Source organism: Ptychodera flava, chromosome 22 (assembly GCF_041260155.1).
Source record: "Ptychodera flava strain L36383 chromosome 22, AS_Pfla_20210202, whole genome shotgun sequence".
Lineage (NCBI taxonomy): Eukaryota > Metazoa > Hemichordata > Enteropneusta > Ptychoderidae > Ptychodera > Ptychodera flava.
In genome coordinates this window covers 26,704,425-26,726,243 of record NC_091949.1, presented here as the reverse complement: position 1 = coordinate 26,726,243, position 21,819 = coordinate 26,704,425, and the positions used below count along the sequence as shown (strand labels likewise).

Here is a 21,819-nt window from a genome sequence, read left to right as displayed (position 1 = left end):
ACCTGAAATAACCAATGTTTGATATTAAAAATGACTGCTGTCCCTTGTCACAAGGAGAGTGAAAGCCAGGATTTTGCGTCTTTCAAGTTTATGCCACCTGTGGAACATTCGATACAAACAGTAATAGCCTAAAAGACAGCCTCGTCCCAGGACAGTCCCGCACAGCCATGAACCTGCCTTATTTAGACTGCAATAAAGGCATTATTGTGCACTCTATGCCATTCGGCATCGATAATTTTCCTACCTACCATACCTACCCTTTTGTTTCGATAAAATTTTCCAGTGAGTCCTAGCTCCTCGTGTTTTCGGCAAATTTTATTATGAGTATTCTAGTATAAAAAGTTTGCTTTTCGCTCCTTTAAAGACTTGACCAGACGTGTTTGTGAACAAGGCCTCACCTGCGTTAGTTGTTGTTGTTGTTGTTACCTTCAAACCTTATTTTACCACCATTTAATCAATGCAATTAGAATCACTGATCGAGAGATCAATTTAGATCCAGATTTTTAACAGAAAGTTCAAATACAGTTTTCAGTTTATGCATATTCTGTTTAAAAATGAAGTTGTTTACCAATGACAAAGATATTAAGAATCGAATTGTTATATGGGAAACGACATGATGTGCTTTTGTGAAAAAGTTGATGGACACACAAACACACAGACGAGTTGACTATCCCTCCCCAGGTGTAGTAGATCCATTGTTTATTAAGCAAAGTCGCTGAAGCATTCTCGTTTCTTTGTGGGTAAAAATATGACTAGAACCTGAAAACAGTACAGGTGTTGGATTCTCAATAAAAGTGTAAACACTGCGCAAACTCCAAAACATTCGAATTTTGTTCATGCAAATGTGTTCATTGCCATTCTGACCCCTCTCTCGAAAGATCTAATGACTCGACCGACGCATGGGTAAACAAACGCGAATCAGGAGACAGATTGAATGCGCATGCCCATTGAACAGGGTAGTCCCCACTTCACGTACGCCAGCAAACATTAAACACGGTACTGACGTGTCACAGCTTTCTTTCAGTCGGCTGTTGTCGCTGTCTGTGGCGCCGCTCTCTTGCTGGAGTAACATCCTTACCAGGCCTTTTGTTTAAAGACAACAATGAAGAAAGCCCTCGTCCTAGGCTTTGCAATTGCATCTATCTGTGTGCTCGCTTTCGCAGACGTGCGCATAACTTCGAGTCAATGCCTGGACAAAACATGCCTGACGGTTGCCATTTTGTCGGTCAGCTTGATAATTCTGTGGTTGATTCCACGAGAGAAAATTTCAATCGAAGGCAAAGCTGTTTTCATATCTGGATGTGATACTGGTTTCGGACACAAGCTTGCAAAGAGGCTGGATTCACTCGGAATGGTAGTTTTTGCAGGGTGTCTGAAAGGAGGTACGTATAATACAAACCAATTGAATAATCAGTGTTTTAAATATTGGTTAAAACTTAGCATAATAGCTTGGTACAATGAAAGAGGTAACATCTGCCGTAGCAACTTGCACTCTATAGTTTCAACGCTACAGCTGTTACAACACGAGCAGTTTCGTATGGTGTACTCACAGCACGGTGGTGCACTGTGTGTAGTGCACTGTGTATTAAAGTTAGCGTGAACTGAACATCGAAAGGTGGATGTCCTAACTTGACCTTTATCCTGAGCATGTCACGTAAGGTCGAGCTATGAGTGGCCGCTCGGGTCAGTGGCTCACATGCTTCAGAAACACGGTTCCAATGAGACTGTTCGTCGACTTCCATGAAGAATTTTTTGATGGCCAACAATATACCACGGTCACCGTCCTCCAGTGGATCCGACCGCAACTCAACACTATATCGTCACGCATCTGGGTGCTACTGCTCATTCGATTGAAAACATAGCCCATGATGATACGAACCGTTTTGATATGCAACAGTCACAATAGCTGTAGACTTTGGTTCTAATTTGAACTTTGATTTAGACACATTCAACATGTATGCCTTAAGGCATTAATTACAGACAGCGTTCAAAGCCTAGTAGATATATATCGACATGTTGGAAGAATGCCCGTGAGTCATGGGGTACATGGCCATAGCTATGGAAACCCAGCTATCTGTGGGGGGGGGGGGGGGGGGGTAAGCGTGTGTCTATGCGGATCATCAAAAGGTCAACCCAGCCACGGATAGGAGTTGACCTTTTGATGACCCGCATAGACACACGCTACCTCGCCACCGATAGCTGCGTTTCCACAGCTAACATGGCCATATCGAGCAAATCGGCAATAAATACATGTACGTTGAAAGTATATATAAGTTGACATACAAATGTCACCACGCTGTGTGCGTAGGTGAAAACAGAAGTTCACGAACTTTGAAATAACAATTTCTCTATTGTCTTGGTCAATGAACTTGTAACAGTCTAAATTAAAGACAGATTCTTCTCCAGCACATGTTTACTTAATACATTTTGTTATTATCAGATGGCGAGGGGGCTAAGGATCTAGTGGAACATTGCTCGGAGAGGTTGCGCATTGTTGTAGTTGACGTCACAAGTGACGAGTCTGTTCGTATCGCTAGGAAAGTGGTAGAAGAAAATTTGCTGCGACTGCACGAGGGTAAGTTATAATCAACTAAGGGATGGACCATTAGATCTTGGGTCGAGGGATGGCCAAAAACAGGAAAAAATATTTCAAAGAAAAAGGTTAGAGAAAAAATCTTCAGAATAGTTTGCAAAATAAAAAAAAAATCAGAACGCAAAAAATTATAAATCTGACAGTTTACATAGAAAAGATATCACATCACGACTCATTTGGAAAAAAAATAAAAAAATTACAATTGTAAAATAATATTCACAAGCTGATTGTGCCCATCCCCCTCCCAATATCTAATGGTCCGTCCCTAATGCGTACAGCGTTAAAACTTACTGATAATAAAAAAAACCTCAGGGGGCATGCGATCACGTGTAATGGAGGCCTTTAATGGCTCTGAAGTTTAAGTTCATGATCACTATTATCATTGTTCACTTCGGAAATAGGTATTAGGCGTATGGTCGAAGAGAAATACTCATTTTTGGCCACAAGGCGATTTTACAAACAAATCAATTACTATTGCTGTTATTGTCGAGTGTGCAGAGACCGAAGGTCATTCAAACTTTGACAGTGACGTTGTGGATGAAAAATATTGTCATTTGACATTGTCATAACCATATATAGCCCATGAAATACAAAGACTTGAATTGTCAGTCATGTCTGTGTAAACCTGTTTACGGGGATGAGCCGCAAACCTCTGTAACGTTCAAAACTTCATAGGGTAAACAAATAATTACTGCGCCATCAAAGCAAAAATAAACCATTTTTTTATTTCATGGTGTCAATATTTTATTTCAAAATCTTGAATCCATAAGTTTTCTTTTTACTAGGTATCTGGGCTATCGTCAACAACGCTGGAATTTGGACCTGGGGTGAAGTGGAATGGTGTAAAATCGAAACATACAAACGGCTGGCAGAAGTCAATACCTATGGCGTGGTTAGAGTAACGCAAGCGTTCCTACCTCTGATTCGTCGAGCTAAAGGTATTGAATCACCCTATGTACGTACTTTTGGTAAATTGGAGACATTGAACAAGCGTTTTTAACTAAATCACTTCCTAGTTAATCAGAATTCCTAGGTAAACTATCTTCTTGAGACTTTAAAGGGTGTAGCTCGTCAGTTGCATATACCTTTCTGTTCCCAATAATTTTTACCCCATTCCTTACGGCTTCCAAACTAAGTAAAACTGAATTTATCTTTCTTACTAATAAAGAATGTGTGGGAAAATCAAGCTCGTGTGTTATAAACTAGACAACAAGCCATTTCTTATTCAAATTCTGTCACTTATTCTCACCCAAAGTTAAGGTATTTGTAGAAGTCGGTCTGTGAAAATATGAAGGGATCCGTTATCGCAAAGAGCAGTAAGCACCTTTAGAGACAATTTACCTAATATCAACATTTGTAAAGGAAATATTGCTGGTGCTACCTTATACAACTAGTGGTGCACGACTCACATTTTGCACATGCGCAGCTGGTGAAACACTTCCTTGAACTATATTTCTGTATTTTTCCTGTTGTTCTAACGCATGACTTAATACCACCGTTGTCATGTTCTTGTACGGTATGTATGCTAGTCTGTAGGTATGCGTCAAAAACCGAATAGATATAACTATCTCTGTTAGTCTATGGTATGAATGCATGTGTGTCCGTACATATGGCTGTCTTTATTCATGTTTGTGTTGTGCTTTGTGTACACGAAATACGCGTGATCAAGTACGAGGAGGCAGTGTATTTCCATCGGAGCCAGTTATCTGATGTTTATCCGTTCGTCTTGTTTCTTTGACAAGGGCGAGTGGTCAATGTTACCAGCCAAGCAGGCCTGTGGACTCCTCCTGCAGGTGCCATGTACGGTATGAGCAAGTATGCAGCTGAGAGTCTTAGTGACGCTCTTCGTCACGAAATGTACCCATGGGGAGTTAAGGTAATCACAAAGTTACTTCCCTTTGTTTGCATTTTTGCCACGGACATCTAAATCGTGGTCTTCTGTGAGAATATTTAAGTTTTCACTATGGGCAAAAAGGGCCCTAAATTGTTCAGTACAGCGCCCCCGCCGGACAACGCTTTTGGCTGGTTGCTAGTGACGACAGCGAACATTGTATCAATTTCATTTCAATAAAATATCGATCGAAATCTGCTCGCCTGTCGCTCGTATTTTCAGGTTACGTCATGAATTTTTCCATGGCAGCCCGTATATATTGACTTATGTACCACAAAATCAACGTATCTGTTGTTTTCTTCAACTCAAATTGAATCGAAGACAATTTGTGTAGTTTTGGTGATACTTTTATGTCTCAGCATATTTTGGCGCTCTTTGGACAAGTTTGGCGCCATGCGATCCGCGGGTATGCAACACAACATTGTATCAATTCGCAACAAAAGAATATCGATCGATAACGTTCACTACACGTTCACAGTGGAGACTCTACACCAGCTCGCCTCCGTTTCGCGTTATTTTTACCATTTAATGTGATGTTCATGGTTCATATTCACCCAAATTTTGTATAAAAGACAACAACCTGACAGGTATTTGATCTGTACAATTTAGGAGACACTTGCTGATTGATTTGCGTCAATTTCAGACCCTTGTTCTGCACATGTAAACGCCGTCAGATCGCCATATTGTTGACTGCAACAGTATATTTTAGTGATCAGAATGAATAGAATGGCAATAAAACAAATTTTACGAAGAAATTCAAAAATCTAAAACGATACGATTTTTGCTTATAAGTCAAAGGATCACCGTGCCAATTTTCATTATCATTGGTTCAGAATTGAAAAATTTGAACCGGCGAGAAGTTTGCAATGTGTTCGGTCGATCGGACGCGCATAAACGCCGCGCCATTGTTTTCTATGGGAATCGAAATTATTCGGCACATCGTAAAATGAAAAAGACATCTGAAAAAACCCGCCGGACCAAATTTTTCATTTCGCTGTTATTTCTCACAATATTTGAGATTAAGCATCTCATGAAGGTTAACTAAAACTCTATGGTTTTAGTTTTTTAAATTTCCCTCTTGTTTTTATGAAATGACGAGTTTACGATCGTTTGTGCTGTTGGCCGTGTTTTCGCCTATTTTTGCATAGAGTATTTTCGCTTCGGTATTTTAAGAATTCCTTCATGAAATTACTGCCGAAATATCATAATGGACAGAGGAACATATGAGGAAATGGAATCTGCATCTCTTTCCTGAATATTTAGCTGTGCGGCTAGGAAATTCGGCGAAGTTTTCAACATTACGCGGAAGCTTGATTTGGCTCTCTTTACGCTCATTCAGCGTATGTGCGGCAAAAAATTGTCACACTTTGAGTGAACAATATGGTATCTGCTAAAGTGCGGGCTGCGGGTTGCGGGCTGCGGGCTGCGGGTTGCGGGTTGCGGGCTGCGGGTTTTTAGAATTATGGCTAGATTTCTAATATATGTAATATGGCATTTAGTATATAAGAAATAAAACCTTTAGAAGGTGTCTATTATCAATAATCATGATCAGGTCTATCGTACAGTATCCCTTTTCCCGCCAAGTCCATATTTTCAACATCAGGTCAAGATGGTTAAAATTAATGAAACACAACATATTCCATATTGTGTATTTTAACATAATACTGTACATTTGAAGGCTGTTGAAAACATATATGCTGTAAAATTGATTTTTTGGACTAAAGATGCTATAACAGACCATACCAAGTGGGTGAAAATACGTCATGTTTCTGAAAAAAATCAAAATCTGCTAAACTAAAAGCGGCGATTCCGAGGACCAATTTATTTGTTCCGAGCTGCCTGGCCATCACAAATAATTTGGGATCTGAAATCACTTCTTTCTTGCCATGGATGTGAGTGAGAAATAATACCAGACTGACAAAAAAATTCGCGCCTCGGAAATGTCGCCACTTATCGCGGAATGAAAATTGTTACATTTCTAGTATCAGGCCATAGGAAGTAAATTCTTTGTAATGCATCTATTCACAATTCGGTTCTAGGGCAACACATACAGAAAATTAAACAATGCCTACTTAATGCAATGTGTAAGGAAAGATTTGACTTCAAAAAGCGTAGAAGTGTTGTGTATTTAAATGCCGTGTATTTTTCATGAAATCTTTAAAAGAAAAAGACGTACGACAATGGACTTAGCTTACTTTGCCGTTTCGGTTCAACCGAGGTCACGACCACAGAGAACGACATTCCGCTAACATTTTACGCGATAATTTCAGCGGAAAAACACGTCGGTGCGTTGACTTATTTTCAGGAATCGATCTAATAGGAATATTTTTGGATGAGTTTGTGTTCTGCAGCTCTCAATAATTGTGTATCTCCTAATATCATGAACATATTCTATAACTTGCACCTGCAGCATGATAGTCGCTCCATATGCATTTGATCCAGCGTGACTATGAAAGTTACCTAGGACTATTATCGTGTTCACCACAATAAATAATTTTAAACGGCATTGAAACGATTCTGAAAATTGTGCTTTTATCGGCGGTTGAACTAATCTGAAGTGTGAGAAGGGCATGGCATTCTATGAAAAAGTAACAAATTATTAGGCGTGTCGAGTTTCAACGAACCGAAGTTCATCTCCCAGTTCATCTGTGCTGTCAACGATCCGAAACTTACTTTTAAACTATCCGTCCTAATCATTACATAAAAAGTTAATATAGCGAGTTGTTGTGAAATCTGTCTTGTGTTCATATTATTACTCATCCGTGTTCAGTCATATCATTTCGAAAGCTTCGATCGGCAGTGCGCTGTGCAACGGCGAATGTTGGATGGGAAATGGACTATTCTGACGTTGGTGGTGCTTTACCAGATGTAAGCTAAAATAACGGCATTATTCAAGAAGTTCACGGCTTTTATTCCATAAACAAATACATCTAGATACTATTTTAGCATTTATTCTATCTACTAGCGAAAATGATACCAAAAATCACACATTTTTTCATGCCCGCAACCCGCAGCCCGCAGCCCGCAACCCGCAGCCCGCAGCCCGCAACCCGCAAAATAGCGCATCCGGAACAATATAGAGGCCATTTTGCCCACAGTGTTTGAATTTCAATGAAATTGACATTATTCGTCGGCTCATATTCTTATTTTGATCTTCAGTGCGAGAAATTGGAGGATATGTCTTCGGATTTTGAAAAATGATTTTCCAGCTTAGAGGAAACACCATACCTTGATTAAAACTTGTCTTCATGTTCTTTGACATATCGTTATACTTCAGGTATCGATGATCGAGCCTGGTTACTATGCCAGGTCTACCAAAATCTCCCACAACGTCCCTGAACTCTTCAAGCAGCTATCCGAAGAACTATGGGATGGCATGACAGACGAATGCAAGAAGGATTATGGGAAGGAATACCACGATACCCATTACAGATTTCTCTGTGAACAGGTGAAGACAACAATAGCTGATAATACTCCAGTAATTGATGCCATGGTTGACGCGATCTTAGCCAAGGAGCCAAAGCATCGCTATTTGGTCGGAGGTTTCTTCGAGACGGTCGTGATTGCCCACCTACACCGACTGTTGCCGAGTTGGATCATGGACCGTCGTTTCCATCAGTACTATGCCAGCTTCCCCGTCCCAGCCGCTCTAAAGGGAAAGAACTGATCCCCAAGGGTAAAGTAGCCGTGACTTATCCAAACACAACGAGCTTGCTGCCAACGGCCTGTATATTAGATAGTCTAGCTTTTACATGTGACAGTCTCAATGCGAGGTGATTATGCTTGTATGTCACAGTGCTATGCTATAGTTCCTGTGGGAATGGTAATTACAAGTTTCAAAAGCTTTACAAACTTCACTTTCGCAAAGTACACTTTGACTTTTAACTTTCACGAATTTCTTATGGCAGAGAGTTGATGAATCGTGAACTTTGATGGCAAATGTTGGGATCGCTTTTAATTAAGTAAGATACCTAAAATGACAGTCTGTTCTTGATTTCTGGTTAAGATAATATGACATTAAACTTGTCCAATAATCATTTCCATTCAAGGTAAAACATTACCAGGTCCATGGGACATTTGAGATTTACAAATTTAAGTAGGACCATCCTGAATAAATGTGCAATCAGCAAGAATACATCCTTCACTAATTCAGTTGAACCTCATTTATACATTAATCAAATAGCAAGTTCAGCAACGAATGGCTCCAAAAATAGGAGCCAGTATAGTAAAGACGGAAAATTGATGAAGGCCAAGAAAGATTGCAGAATCGTTTCTATGGATGTCTGCTCCCTATCAGTGATTTGATGTTTCCGAAAACGGCTCAAAATCATCTGCAAGTATTTCTGCACATAGGTTTTCTCAGACTGTGTTTTTGTAATTAGCAGTCGTGCTCATGTCCCTCACTGCATGTTGAGTACATTTTTTGAAACAACTGTGTATGGGTTGTTTCTGCCCTATGTAACGAACACTTTTTACCCCCTTTTTTCAAGGAATTCTCCATGAGTATGTCGACTATAGTTGTTGGGTTTAGTCCCCTCTTTGATTTGGTGAATATTCTGTACCTGTGAAATTGTTAAAGAGAGGAGATTGATGTTGATCTAGGGAATGTTATTTATGATATAGCAGTTGCTGATAAGAACAGCGTCAGTATTAATTTTGCTAGATAATAAAATATTTATTCTTTGCTGTTTTTTTGTCAAGCATCTGTTACATTAAAGGCGTTTTTGAGATTGGTCATATATTATCATTCGGTAAAGTCACACTTTATGAATATGTGAAAATGGCATTTGGTAATAAACATTATTTCAAAGGGAACCTCTCGATATTTCTGTGACAACAATTATGTCAAAACACAGACAAATAGAAGAAACTGTTTCTATTTGTCTGTGGTCAAAAGAAGTATTAAGTGATGAAGAGTTACTGCTATGCTTAGCTTCTCATTGACAAAATATCCATTAAGTCAGAAACACCGTACAAAAGGGATAAAACTCTGCACTGATGCGAGTTAAAACCAACCTGATTTTCACTTTTGAAGCAGGATCATGAAAAACGGTACCAAACACTAGCAATAGAGCAAATTATAAGACCTCTTTACATCTTGACACAATATGATGGTCCACTATATCTAATAGCATTCACACTTCAGATATATCGATTATCCTATGAGTGTAGACTCCTATTTAATCTAATTAAGTTAGAAATTAAAGAAAAGAAAACCATGTGAGCTCAGCTTTGTTTGTTGAACTGTTTATGAAAGCAAGACAAAGTGTACGTTGTTTACCATAACTACGACAAACTGATGCGATGATTTAAATTTTGATATCATAAACAACCCCTGGCTATCGTGTAAAACGTGTGCCGTCAGGTACTGAACTGACATGACAATTGTTTCTTTTATTTACATCATTAGACTTTTAAAAGGATGGTCAAAAATTACAAAGAAGTATGCCAGGCAAAAATAATAAATTTCTAGGGCCCGATGAAAGATAGCATGATCTACAATTCTCCTCTAAGATTTCAATTTAAATTTATTCGTAGCTTGAACTACCGATATTTACAGGGATATGCGACTGTCGCTCGATTTCGAAAACCATAGAGAGTGATGTAAACTATCAGAATACAGTCACGGGTATTTAATATCTATTTATAATTCATCAATGCGTATGGTAGCATTATTAAATGGACGGATACCATCCATCTATCCATGCATGTATAGATAGAAAACATATATGCACACACAGATATATCTTTTAGATACATACAATGAAAGATACAATGTAGATGCATAGATACAGATAGATAGACAGATGGATAGATAGACGCACGTACACATACATACATACATACATACATACATACATACATACATACATACATACATACATACATACATACGTACATACATACGTACATACATACATACATACATACGTACATGTACATAATAGGTCAAACATTTGATTATTTCCAAAGTTGTGGCTTTACGGCCGTCTATATGGCACTGTAAAGACAAAGTTGTTATACATTCTTTTTGTATTTATATTGCTTTTGTGAGCGAAGTGAATCGTTCTATTTTATTGACTGAAACATTCTTTAAAATTGACTGACATAACTCTGATCACACTCTGTCCAAATTTATTATGCAACGCAGATAATTTAATATTTTTTTTACTATAGCTTACCACTTTATTACTTAACTAATAATTTAATTTATTTTAATTTAATAATTTAATAATTTGATGATTTGATCTTTTTAAAGGCAGGCTATTTCAATTCGACTATTCCTTAACCATGATTGTGCCACTTACAGTATTTCTTCCGTCTGCAGCTCCAAAACGTTAAACTTGACTGTAATTGAAAATGGTCTAGTTCAGTGATGACGCCACCAGCGGTAATTGACGATTAAACGAAAGGAAGACTCTACTGTAGCGCCTTGAACTGGCAATTTCGATCTTGAATTAAGCAAACTGGTGAAAACAGTTCCTCGAGGAAAGACACAATGAGATGGATTTCAAATGATGTATCCAAATTTTGAACGGCAATGTGGGCAATTTTCCAAATGACATTAGCAACATGTAAAAAGTATGTGTGCCAGACCTAAACAGACCTCTACGTTCAACTGGTCGATAGTAATAACATTGTTCAAGAACGTCCTACACGAAACATGTCATACAGCAATAACTGTGAAGACGCATGTAATTAATGCGCTATCCGCAGCAGGAGACAATTTTCCCTCCTTACTTGCGTCGGGCAAATTGTCATCTGCTCTCGGGCACATAAACCCATGTATTCAGGCAATTATATATATATATATATATATATATATATATATATATATATATATATATATATATATATATATATATATATATATATATGGCAGTTGGCAGTCGTGTATTCAGCCACTTAAAGATAAGTATGTACTAAACTATCTTGTTCCATCAATCATGTTCAATGTACAATATGGAGGTAGGCAAAAAGTATACGGTCGTGCTGATGATCACCACCAAGACAACACGGCAAGCTCTCAAACAGACAGACACATCAGTTTCTTTAGTTTTTATGTGATCCATTGCACTGACAGGAATCGATCAATTACCTCGATAAAACTTTCTATTGCAACGTTGTTGAGGTGTGACGAAACTTCCGATTAAGATGGCTTCTTCTGGTTAAGTTTGAATCTTGCCAATCTTCAGTGAGAGATCGTATTCAAGGAATAATCACTCATGTTTAGAGGACTGACGAGGCTCGAAACGTTGCATCATGTAGACGCATATAAAACATTGTGTAAATATATTGTCAGATTTTTATCCCAAGTTCTCGACCGTACAATGATTGATCAAATATTTTTTCAGTTTGACTTACTTTGTTATTGCTTAACTTTCACGTTCTTTTGTCGATTTCATTGTAATAGCAATAGTAGCTTTAAAAAAAAATATTTTCAATGTTTAAGCGGAAACGACCTTCAGTTGAGACGCTCTAACGGTTTTTACACACCTTTTAATCGTTTCAGGTACATATTGATTAACACGTTCAATGTTATTATCAGTTTAGAACACGTTCAATGTTATTATCAGTTTAGAACTTTAGTGAGCTAATATCATATGAGGCATTAAGCAGTATTTCTTTGACATAGCGCAGCTAGCATCGACCATCGACTGGTCACTCACTAAGAAATTTACCGCTTCCCATGCTGAAATTTTAAAATCGTCGAAACATGCCAAATATATTAAATAAATTCCACGCGATAGAGATTGCACACTAAGCTTTAAAAACGCCTGTAGAAAACGCATTATATCCTGCGTTGCCAAAACGACTGTTTGTTTACGATAGTGTGGAAACGAGATCGTTTGACACCAGATACAATGCCTTATTACAACATTCACACAAAGTTAATTACCGATGCAAAATAACATTGATATCCTAAATTTAATTACGGTGATTCAAAGACAATGTATTTCTCAGTAGTTCAATTGCAAAAGTGGCTAGTTATTATCAGCGAAATGGAGAAATGGCTGCAGGGAAAAGTACGAAATTCAGGCATATTTTGATACCTGTGATATTTCAAATAAAGCTATTCATTTTCTAGCAACAGTCTTCTCCCCCATTTAAAGGGGGCGCTGCACCAAATACAGCGTATTTGGCTCAAAAATCACGTTTTTGCAAATATTCATTCAATTTTAATTAATTTGTCAACCAAAGATTAAAATATCCGTTGAATTCATCTTATAGCTTGTCAAGCTGTTGTAAGTTGCGTGATAAAGAAGTGTTAATTTATGCAAAGTATGCAATTCACCCGATTTCCTGGCTTCTCTTTTTCTCCAAAGTTCAAGATTTCCAAAGAATTTAACTCCACTCTGGCTTGGTTAAATTTTCTGAAATTTTCACATTATGCTCTTTAAATGCTATATAAGCTTACCTTAACTCTAAAATCGCCGACTCTGATCACTTGAGCACACACTGATGTTAGTCCATAAACACTCGCCTAATGAGTCACCATATTGTCCTTGTCAGGGGATTAAATCGGTCGGTCAATATCTTGTGATATACTAATAACGTCAAATGAAGGTCTGTCTTTTAGGACATTAGTAGCCTACATGGCGAGATGTCGACTGACTGTTTTAATCCCTTATAAGGTCAAAACGGCAGCTGAGAAGTCAGTTTTTATAAAAAGAAACAGCAACGTGTGGTCAAGTTATCAGCGGTTGCAATTACACTATAGGCTACAGTCATTGGACAGTGAACGATAGAAAATACATATCTTGATTCGAATTGTCACAGAGGTCACGAGAGAGATACCTTAATTTCGTACTGATTCTTGGGGTTAAAACCGATTTCATATTGGCAAATTTGGAAAAACATGTAAACTAAATCTATCTGATCACTTGCTCATCTGCATTTTTAGGCATAACAAGCCAACCATAACAACAACATAACATCAATAATAGCAATAACAATAGAGCCACAAATTGATATTTTGACTCCTCGAATTCGCTGTTATTAACAAACCTGCAAAAGTCCACTTGAAAAGTATTCCCTTGAGACGGGCTATTCTTGAAACCGGGGTGACCGTCACTCCGACGGCGATGACTTGAGGCTCGACACGACACTTAATATATTATTATCGCTGACATTTAGAAAATATTCGTTTCTAAAGGAAAATATCAAGTAGCCGATAGACCATGACTTCTTAGTACCACCGAGCAGAAATTTGGCTGAATGGAATCCTTATTAGGCGGGTTTTAAATGCCGACTCACAGTGATCAATAGGGGCAATTAGTAAGAGGACAGGAACTAAGGAATAGCGATGTCCTATTAGAGTGATACACGAGAATGGCGAACGACGATAGTGTGAAAAGAATCGTGACGGCCTGTTTTTCACAGATGTGCATAAATTGGATCTAGATATCAATATGATTAGATAACAGTACATATTAGAAAGAAATTGAATACGCGGCAAGATATGCGCGAGATTGTGAACGAACTCTTTCATAAAATACAAGGAGGTCAGATAAATGTATGAAGCTTCATCAGGAAGTACGTCAGGGATAAATGTTACATCCGGTGACGTCATCCATACTGGACGACAATTCAAACCAGCTGATGCTAAGAAGTTGCCATCACTTCAAAGGTAAATGTAAACATTTCGCCTCATTCTAGAAAAAGTCAGGTTACGTAGCCTAGGTTTAATACCAAGAGTGTTCTGCAGAACTTCCATCTAGTTGCTCCTGCATAATCCAGGGATTCCCCATTAAATTCTTCGAGTGAGATGGCGCGATATGGACAATAGCGATGGATCATTCATCCTGTTAGCAACTGATATATGATTTCATTATTATATTTTGAGACAAAGTCACGTAAATTACAGCGAGCGCAGCTAGAGCGGCCGAAGGCCACTCGCGTAGCGAGCATTTAGACTAACGCGTGTGTACACATGAATGTATTTAGAATGGAACATCTACCTACGACCGTTACTTTGCTTCCAAACATAATAATTACAACAGTATTTTACTTTTACACAAGATGCTTCGCAAAACCCTACTGAATGAATGTTTGTGAAAGAGATAACTGGAAATGCATGATATGATGCTTGTACTGTCGGGAATAGTCAGATCTGACCGTCGTCAGTCTAGTGAAGAAATGACACCGCAGCATCTCACACTCAAAATCCATACCTCGTAACCTGCCCTGTGAAGCTGAAGTGAGTATGAGGATGACGCCAATTTTACACTCGCAAGTGTTTATCTCGCCTGAAATACACACAGCAAGTTGATTACAAAGTTGCACATTCCCAAAAAGGCAATTAGGGTAAACTATTTTACAGAATCGGTTTGGAGACCATGACGTGATTAAGCCTCTCCATGTTTTTTCAGTTATTTGTGATTTTGTAATATACAGAAAGAGTTGGGGATTGATATCTCTCAATCCCTTCCATATTATACTATCATTTGTCCGAAAATGAAAATAAGGAAGGTCGGGAAGAAATGATAAAATAAATAAAATTATGATTCTCCGGCATCTTTTGTTCATTGTGTCTCTTTGGTCATTGGCGGAGCTCAGACAACTTGTGGTTTGAAGGGTACCGTTAGATTTAGGTGGATGAGATTCTTGTATCTCCAGGTGAATACATGATGTTGTAGCTGAGGGACAGTTTCAAATAGGGTCAATAATAGATATACGGCTTGCTGATTTTCACCTTGGTTATCTTATTTCAAACTGTAGTCCACAACATGGTATTCACAGCTAAACGTAATCATACTAAAATGTCACCTTGACTTTCATTCATTCATTCTTCATCAGTTTTGTGAAAAGCATACCAAGCAATAAATAATGTTTATTTAATATTTATTTCTGGGCACCCCTAAAAATTCAAGTAGATGCCAAATTTATTTCACACTATATTTGTACACTTGGTATTTCTGGATACACTGGTATATTTCCTATATCAATGATATACTGTACATGTATAGCATTGAACAAAATTTTCATCTATTGATTTTTGTCTGCATATTCATGTAGTATTTGAAATAACAATCCTATGTGCTACACTGTTTTCTGGATATTGAAGGTGTCATAATTTCTTTCGAGAGAGAGTGGACGTACCATAGCCAAAGAAAAGTGACTTTTGTGTTGAAGAATAAATTATGCAGATGTTAAAGTATGAGTCATTGCTAAAGGAACGAGTAAAGTGTTGTATTTATGACCTGAAAAGATACAGACGTGTTGGAAATTATAACTATCAACAAACAACAGTACAAATAGTTATCCTGCATTTCATAGAAATGTGTCAGGACTTTCCCTCATTCAATCTTTGTCTCATCATCATGTATTTTTCGTGAGTTAAAGTTGTCATTTATATAACTTTTAATGTTGAAAAATGATCAATTCATTAAATGTTCGTTGTCTGCTCGCAAAGTGATTCTTTTTCACCCTGGAGTGCGGAGACAAAACGTGGGACGCGACACTGTTTGATTGACAATCTTGTGAGACGAAAGTTGCAATTTGCGAACCACTCACAGACCTTGTTGTTCATGAACTCCCCCCCCCCCCCCCCACGTGGTATAAAATTGAGAAATATTCGGAAAGGACCAATCATTGCGCCAGTTTTAGAGAAGACAATCAACCCGAGTGATATGGGAGGGCTTTATTTTTAAAATATCATCCAATGATAGTTTGGATTTATTTTATAGACATCCTGAAGGCAAGTCATTCATTGATGCCAAGTCGCAACTTTGAAAAAAGCGAGAGCCCGGGGATGTTTGAGTACGATCACACCCGGCCTGGACAATATTTACCCAGAGACCGGCGTTGGCGTTGATAGATCATACCATGTAAAGTTTTCTTACTACTATCTCGCATTACTTTTTTGCGGATATTTTGTAAATCACACATTTCCAAACGCGTAAATAATAAGCTAAGGCTCCATGCACTGAGAATAAACTAAGGGACGGACTACGTCGCATCAGAACATTTTCACGTCCTTCCGTGTGATGATCGACCTCTGCCACTCCATCCCGGCGGTGTCAGCCTAGCCCCGGCCGGACTGGATATGTTTAATCACGGCAATTTGACAGCAATACTTGAAAAGAAATACTCTACATCCCTACTCATTGTAAAACTTTATCTTTCTGACATATCCAAACATCCTTTCACAAACTCCTCACTTTGCGCGATATGCACATATATTTTCCCAGGCCAGGAGATACGGCGCGCCTTCCATCGGCTTGTAACATACACAGGAGTTCGTTGACCTCATTGTACGTCTGGGCCGCGACCGACTTGGCGACGCGCGCGAAATCGAAATATCTTTTAAAAATTGGAAGTTTTGAATAGTTCATGTTGTTTGAATGTTGTAATTTTTAAAAGCTCATGGCTCCCATCATATTCCTATCTATTGATCTAAATCTACGCCTCTTTTACGAGCGTATACCGTTTCGGTCACAGGTTCATGTTTGTTTGCACAGGTACTAGACATTAAACATCACAGGTAAAACATGGTCGGGGGTGCGACTCCGCGGCTTGTCCGGAGTGTTCGTTTGATGTCGCTAATTCACATTAAATCAAACCCATTCACAATTTTAAAGACGGGACGAGTAAACAAAGGTATGGCTGGAGTAAATTAACATGTTTCGGGACATTATACGCGTAAAGATACTTGAAATTAGCGGTTTTCGTTTGTGCTGAATTTGTTCCGTTATAACATAGGGTAAGCGACGGGGGTCACGTATAGCAGTCGGGCGCACTTACAAACAAAAAGTCGGTCGCGAGCCCCCCACCGGAGACGGGATATTATAATTATTAATCGCAAACACGGAGATAATTTAAGCAAACAAATTAAACCAGGTGAATGTCAGAATAATCCGCAAGAAACATACCAAAATGTACCTCATTAAATGCGATTGTGTTTGTTTATATTTGCCTTTATTATAATTTCTCGCGCGGGGGCACCGTCAATTGTTAGGGTAAGCGAGAGTACACGGATTTTGCGAGAGATTTTGAAAAATCGCATTTTTCATCAAATTATGAATTTTTATCAACATATTTCTGTACCATCGTGTTCCTGAAGGAGAAGAGAACGTGTGGCCACAAAACAGGTTCTCTTTACGATCTGTGCTTGGAGAACGGGGTGAAAAAAGATCCGGGCGTAAATAGGTCAACCTGAATTCTTTTTACTATATAGTAGTAATTAGTTGTTCCCAGAATGCATCGCTCTTGTCCGTGTCGCGCCATCTTCTTCGAAGATTTTTGAGTGGGATTTCCCTATACTCTGTAGAGGCAGCTGCATGAGAGGCCAGCACAGCAGCCTTGATAACCGAGACTGTATGTTACTGGAAAATCAATGAGTCTTTTTAGCATTGGCTCGAAAAGGCACCGCCAAAGAGCACGTTTTCAAAAGTGTCCAATCAAGTGATCATGCGCGGAGTGTCGTCCGCATCTTAAAAAAATGCGGGTTAGTTTAGTGATGTGCCTGTGACTGGAAACGAAAGATATTTCATTCAGACAAAGAAAAAGCTAATGAAGAGCAAAGGTTCAAGTGCAACCAAAGAACTCATCCGGTATGCTAAGGACTTTTCTATACTCATGCAGAAGAATTTAACAAATGATAGGAACGACCATAAATTTTGAGTTTTGCTTTTATAGAAATATTTGTGTAAACAAACTTTATTCATAAACGGGAAAGAGGGGTATCCAGTGATTATATACAGCAGACGATTGCTCGTAGCTCGTTCGGACAGACCAACGGAGTTTCGTCAATTTTACGGACAAATCGTTATTTTTAACTGCAGTTAGCTTGTGTTGTCAGCTGTCATGTGATCCCTACTAAACGTGAAAATGGCGATGTAGAGTAGAGTAGAGTAGAGTAGATTTTGACCACATTTTGTCTCGAGAAAAATTTGATTACAATAAAGATCACAATAAGCAAGACTGAACTGGCTTTTGTATTTGACTAAATACCTTCTACAGAATTTCCTGAAATACCAAAATAATTTTGACAGATACCGTTCTGATTTTCCAAAATGGCCGCCCATAACACATTATCGATCATGGTAAAGTATATCTAAAAGTATCTTAGAATGGAAAACAAAATGAATAGTCCGATACATTTGTTTACTATCATGAGCCCTTAAATCATGCCAAGTTGAAGGCGATTAGATCTGAATATCAACGAGGGTGAAAAGTAATCACTGGTTTATACCACCGTGTCTACGTAAGAATTATATCTTACATTATTTTAGGAAACGTTAAGATAGGTTCCCTGAGTCGGATTAGATATTTAATCAACAATGATAGCAGTATCTTAAAAGCGTAATGATTTAGTTCATGTAACACCTCTGGCGTTGTTTCCCAGAGAGGGCAGTACTATCGTTTATAGCTAGAATAAATTGGTCATCGAGCTGTGTTCACTGGATGAGGTTTCTTCGTACAAAGTCATTAAATGCACGGGGACTTTTAATCACTTTCAGTTTATCGTGATGCTACATCTATCGCTCCATCTTTGGTTTGAAATCAAGTTTGAGTTTGGTTTCCGTGGCGGAGACATTTAACCAAAAAAAAGAGAAAAAAATCAGTGTAGAGTTAGGAAGTGAAACATCGGCGCTGTGTAGTTCAGATTTAATTTACATGATTGTCGAATTACTCGGAGACTTTAACTTGTTCAATATTTTTAACGGTTCTTTAGTGCAGGCAAGCAAATTGATGTATATCTACAAATTGTTCTTCAAGATCATGTCCTAATTTTAAAAATGAACCACAGAGAAAGCCTGAGGACATTTTCGAATTACAACAGAAACATGTTTACCTGAAAAGGCAATAATTATGTGTTACCTTTAGAAGTTGTCGTTATAGGACAAGCTTCCAAGGTCGCTGCTGGCGTTTACATCTTTTTTCTGGTCTTTTGACTTCCTTTGTAAGTATAGATGGAAAGATTTGGTCTGTGATTAAACCGGCTACTGTGTTCAAGTTTAACCCGCAGGACGTCATTTCAAATTGATGAGTGCTTGCCTTTCGGTGTTCAAGTCGTTGGTTGGTATAAAATAAACAGAAACCGAATAAAGAAATAAGGTCTTTAAACGTTAATTAGAATTAGTTCTTAGAAGCGTTCATGGCAAGTGTATTTATTTATCAATCTAAAACTCTGTTTGGTCAAAGAGACAATTTGTCACATTCTTAGAACTGTAAAGACTTCACTGTAGGCTACAGCATTAGTTGCAATTTTGTCTGACATAAAAGACGCATGACGCATTTCAATGTGAAATAAAAATATATCAGAAAAAATGTTGGAAAGTAACTATACAAGATAAAATCGGACTTCTTGGACAAGCGTGGTTGCTGTTGAATGTAACGTTTTTTTCAAAAAATGTTTTGGGTCCATGTTCAAACTTACTGTAGTTACAGTTGATTGATGCGTAATGGCCCAATCCATTTGATCATTTTGTAATTTCACCATCCTATTGTTCATATTCCTGCCGTCTACAGTACTATCACCCGTACTTTTCATCTCTGAAGAAATATACGGATAAAATTCAAAGATAGACAGCTTGTCTCGGTTTTTTGTCTCAATGAATGCATGTACAGCGGAGACTCAGGTGATCTTAGGACCCGGTACAGATGACACTGAACGCCTAAACATCTTCTTTCGCGGCGATCCATTCAGTCTGAACCGTAAAAGCTTTAAAAGCTTCAGCGAAGAAGTAAAAGCAACGTTAATAATCATCACTACATAATTATACTTCAGACACGTAAGACCTTTATATAAATTCTTTCCCTTTTATTAAATATCGTCCCTATTTTCAAAAATGAGCATCTTTCGTATTGTGGTTTTTCTTCATGTCCGTACTTATTATCACATAAAGAAAGAAATCTCCGGAAGTCTCCAGTACCGCTATATACAGTTCTTCATGAAAAGAACTAGCATGAAAAGGATTTAATTTTTGAGCATTTATTTTAGGGATCCTAACATTTGCGTGATTCAAGCACACGTCATATGACGAATATTGGCCAGTTATAGTATTTTTCAAAACAAGGCTCAACAGTTTGCGGAAATATGAACGCAGTTTGAGTGACTCATTAAATATGAACAATACACCCGTTTCTGTTGAGCCAGGAGTAAAGCTCTATGGTGAGGATAAAATTAATTTAGTGAGAGTAAATAATATAAAGTAAGATTTAGGTGGGCATCAGTTTCAATTTGGCCGCTAAAATGGTTAGTGACTGTCGCTTAGCAACATCAGAAGTCAAGGTTATAGCAGAGTTCATAGCCTCAGTTGTTGAAAAAATTAATATTTATAGTATGAATATAGTATGAATATTACTGTCTGTCTGTCTGTCTGTCTGTCTGTCTATCTGTTTATCTATCTGTCTGTCTGTCTATCTGTTTATCTATCTATCTATCTATCTATCTATCTATCTATCTATCTATCTATCTATCTATCTATCTATCTATCTATCTATCTATCTATCTATCTATCTATCTATCTATCTATCTAACCATGTCATGTCCAAATTACAGCGCTAAATTTTGAGTACGTCATGGAGAACACTATTTAAACTATAGAATTTAGGCCATATTTTGACTTTGGCACCAAGAAGAGGGACGTCAACTTCAAAGAGATTGAGGGTCGAAAAATTGTAACTTACTTTTTATAGGTCTAGGGGTCTGAAAAATGAAAAATCTTTTTCGTAAAGTTCCTTCATTTCCGGAGATGTTTATAGAAATTGGCTGAGTGGAGAGAACGGCAGCTCTATAATTTATAATCTATATGTAATCTAAAAGTGAACGGAGACAATCTGAGAGATTAGCCTCGGCAAACAGAACCACTAAACGTCTTCAAACTTGACTTTTGTAAAGCATTAGCAACGATGTCTTCTTTTATTATAGAAGCAGTAAAATATTCATCTGGATTTCAGTATTAAGTTGTCAGTCATGATTTTATTTTAAGGCTGCGCACATGTAGGTTGACTCAAACGTTTGAATGAATGAACGACGGGTATGTTTGCATTAGCACATACCAGCAGCGGAGTAAAGTCAACCTCGCGAAGACTGCAGACTTCAAAAGCTCAATTACAAGAACAGATTTATATTCTAAAATATAGACCAATGGATGGATAGAAAACATTTCATTTTGTCTGGTCTAGTCAATGCGTTCAAAAGTATTCCAAGAAAGAATTTCGATGCAGATCGATTCGAAATAACGTTGGTCTTGATAATCATTATAGAATAAGTCGTTGGTGTAGATGAACGCTATTCGTGTGATACACGCATTTGTCATGAATATTTTATAATAAGATAGAATAGCAGCAGCTTAATCAGAGATTACAACAACACTACCGCCTT

The 21,819-nt window shown here is 37.9% G+C and overlaps 1 protein-coding gene across 1 annotated transcript; it reads left to right on the top strand.

Moving 5' to 3' along the window:
• Positions 1 to 782: 782 nt before the first annotated feature.
• On the top strand, positions 783 to 9,299 carry LOC139123069 (D-beta-hydroxybutyrate dehydrogenase, mitochondrial-like). The gene is made up of 5 exons (XM_070689045.1): positions 783 to 1,382; positions 2,441 to 2,575; positions 3,379 to 3,531; positions 4,336 to 4,469; positions 7,762 to 9,299. Exons 1-5 carry the CDS (start codon positions 1,103 to 1,105, stop codon positions 8,149 to 8,151), a joined length of 1,092 nt encoding a protein of 363 aa, XP_070545146.1. The 5' UTR covers positions 783 to 1,102; the 3' UTR covers positions 8,152 to 9,299.
• The last annotated feature ends 12,520 nt before the right edge of the window (positions 9,300 to 21,819 follow it).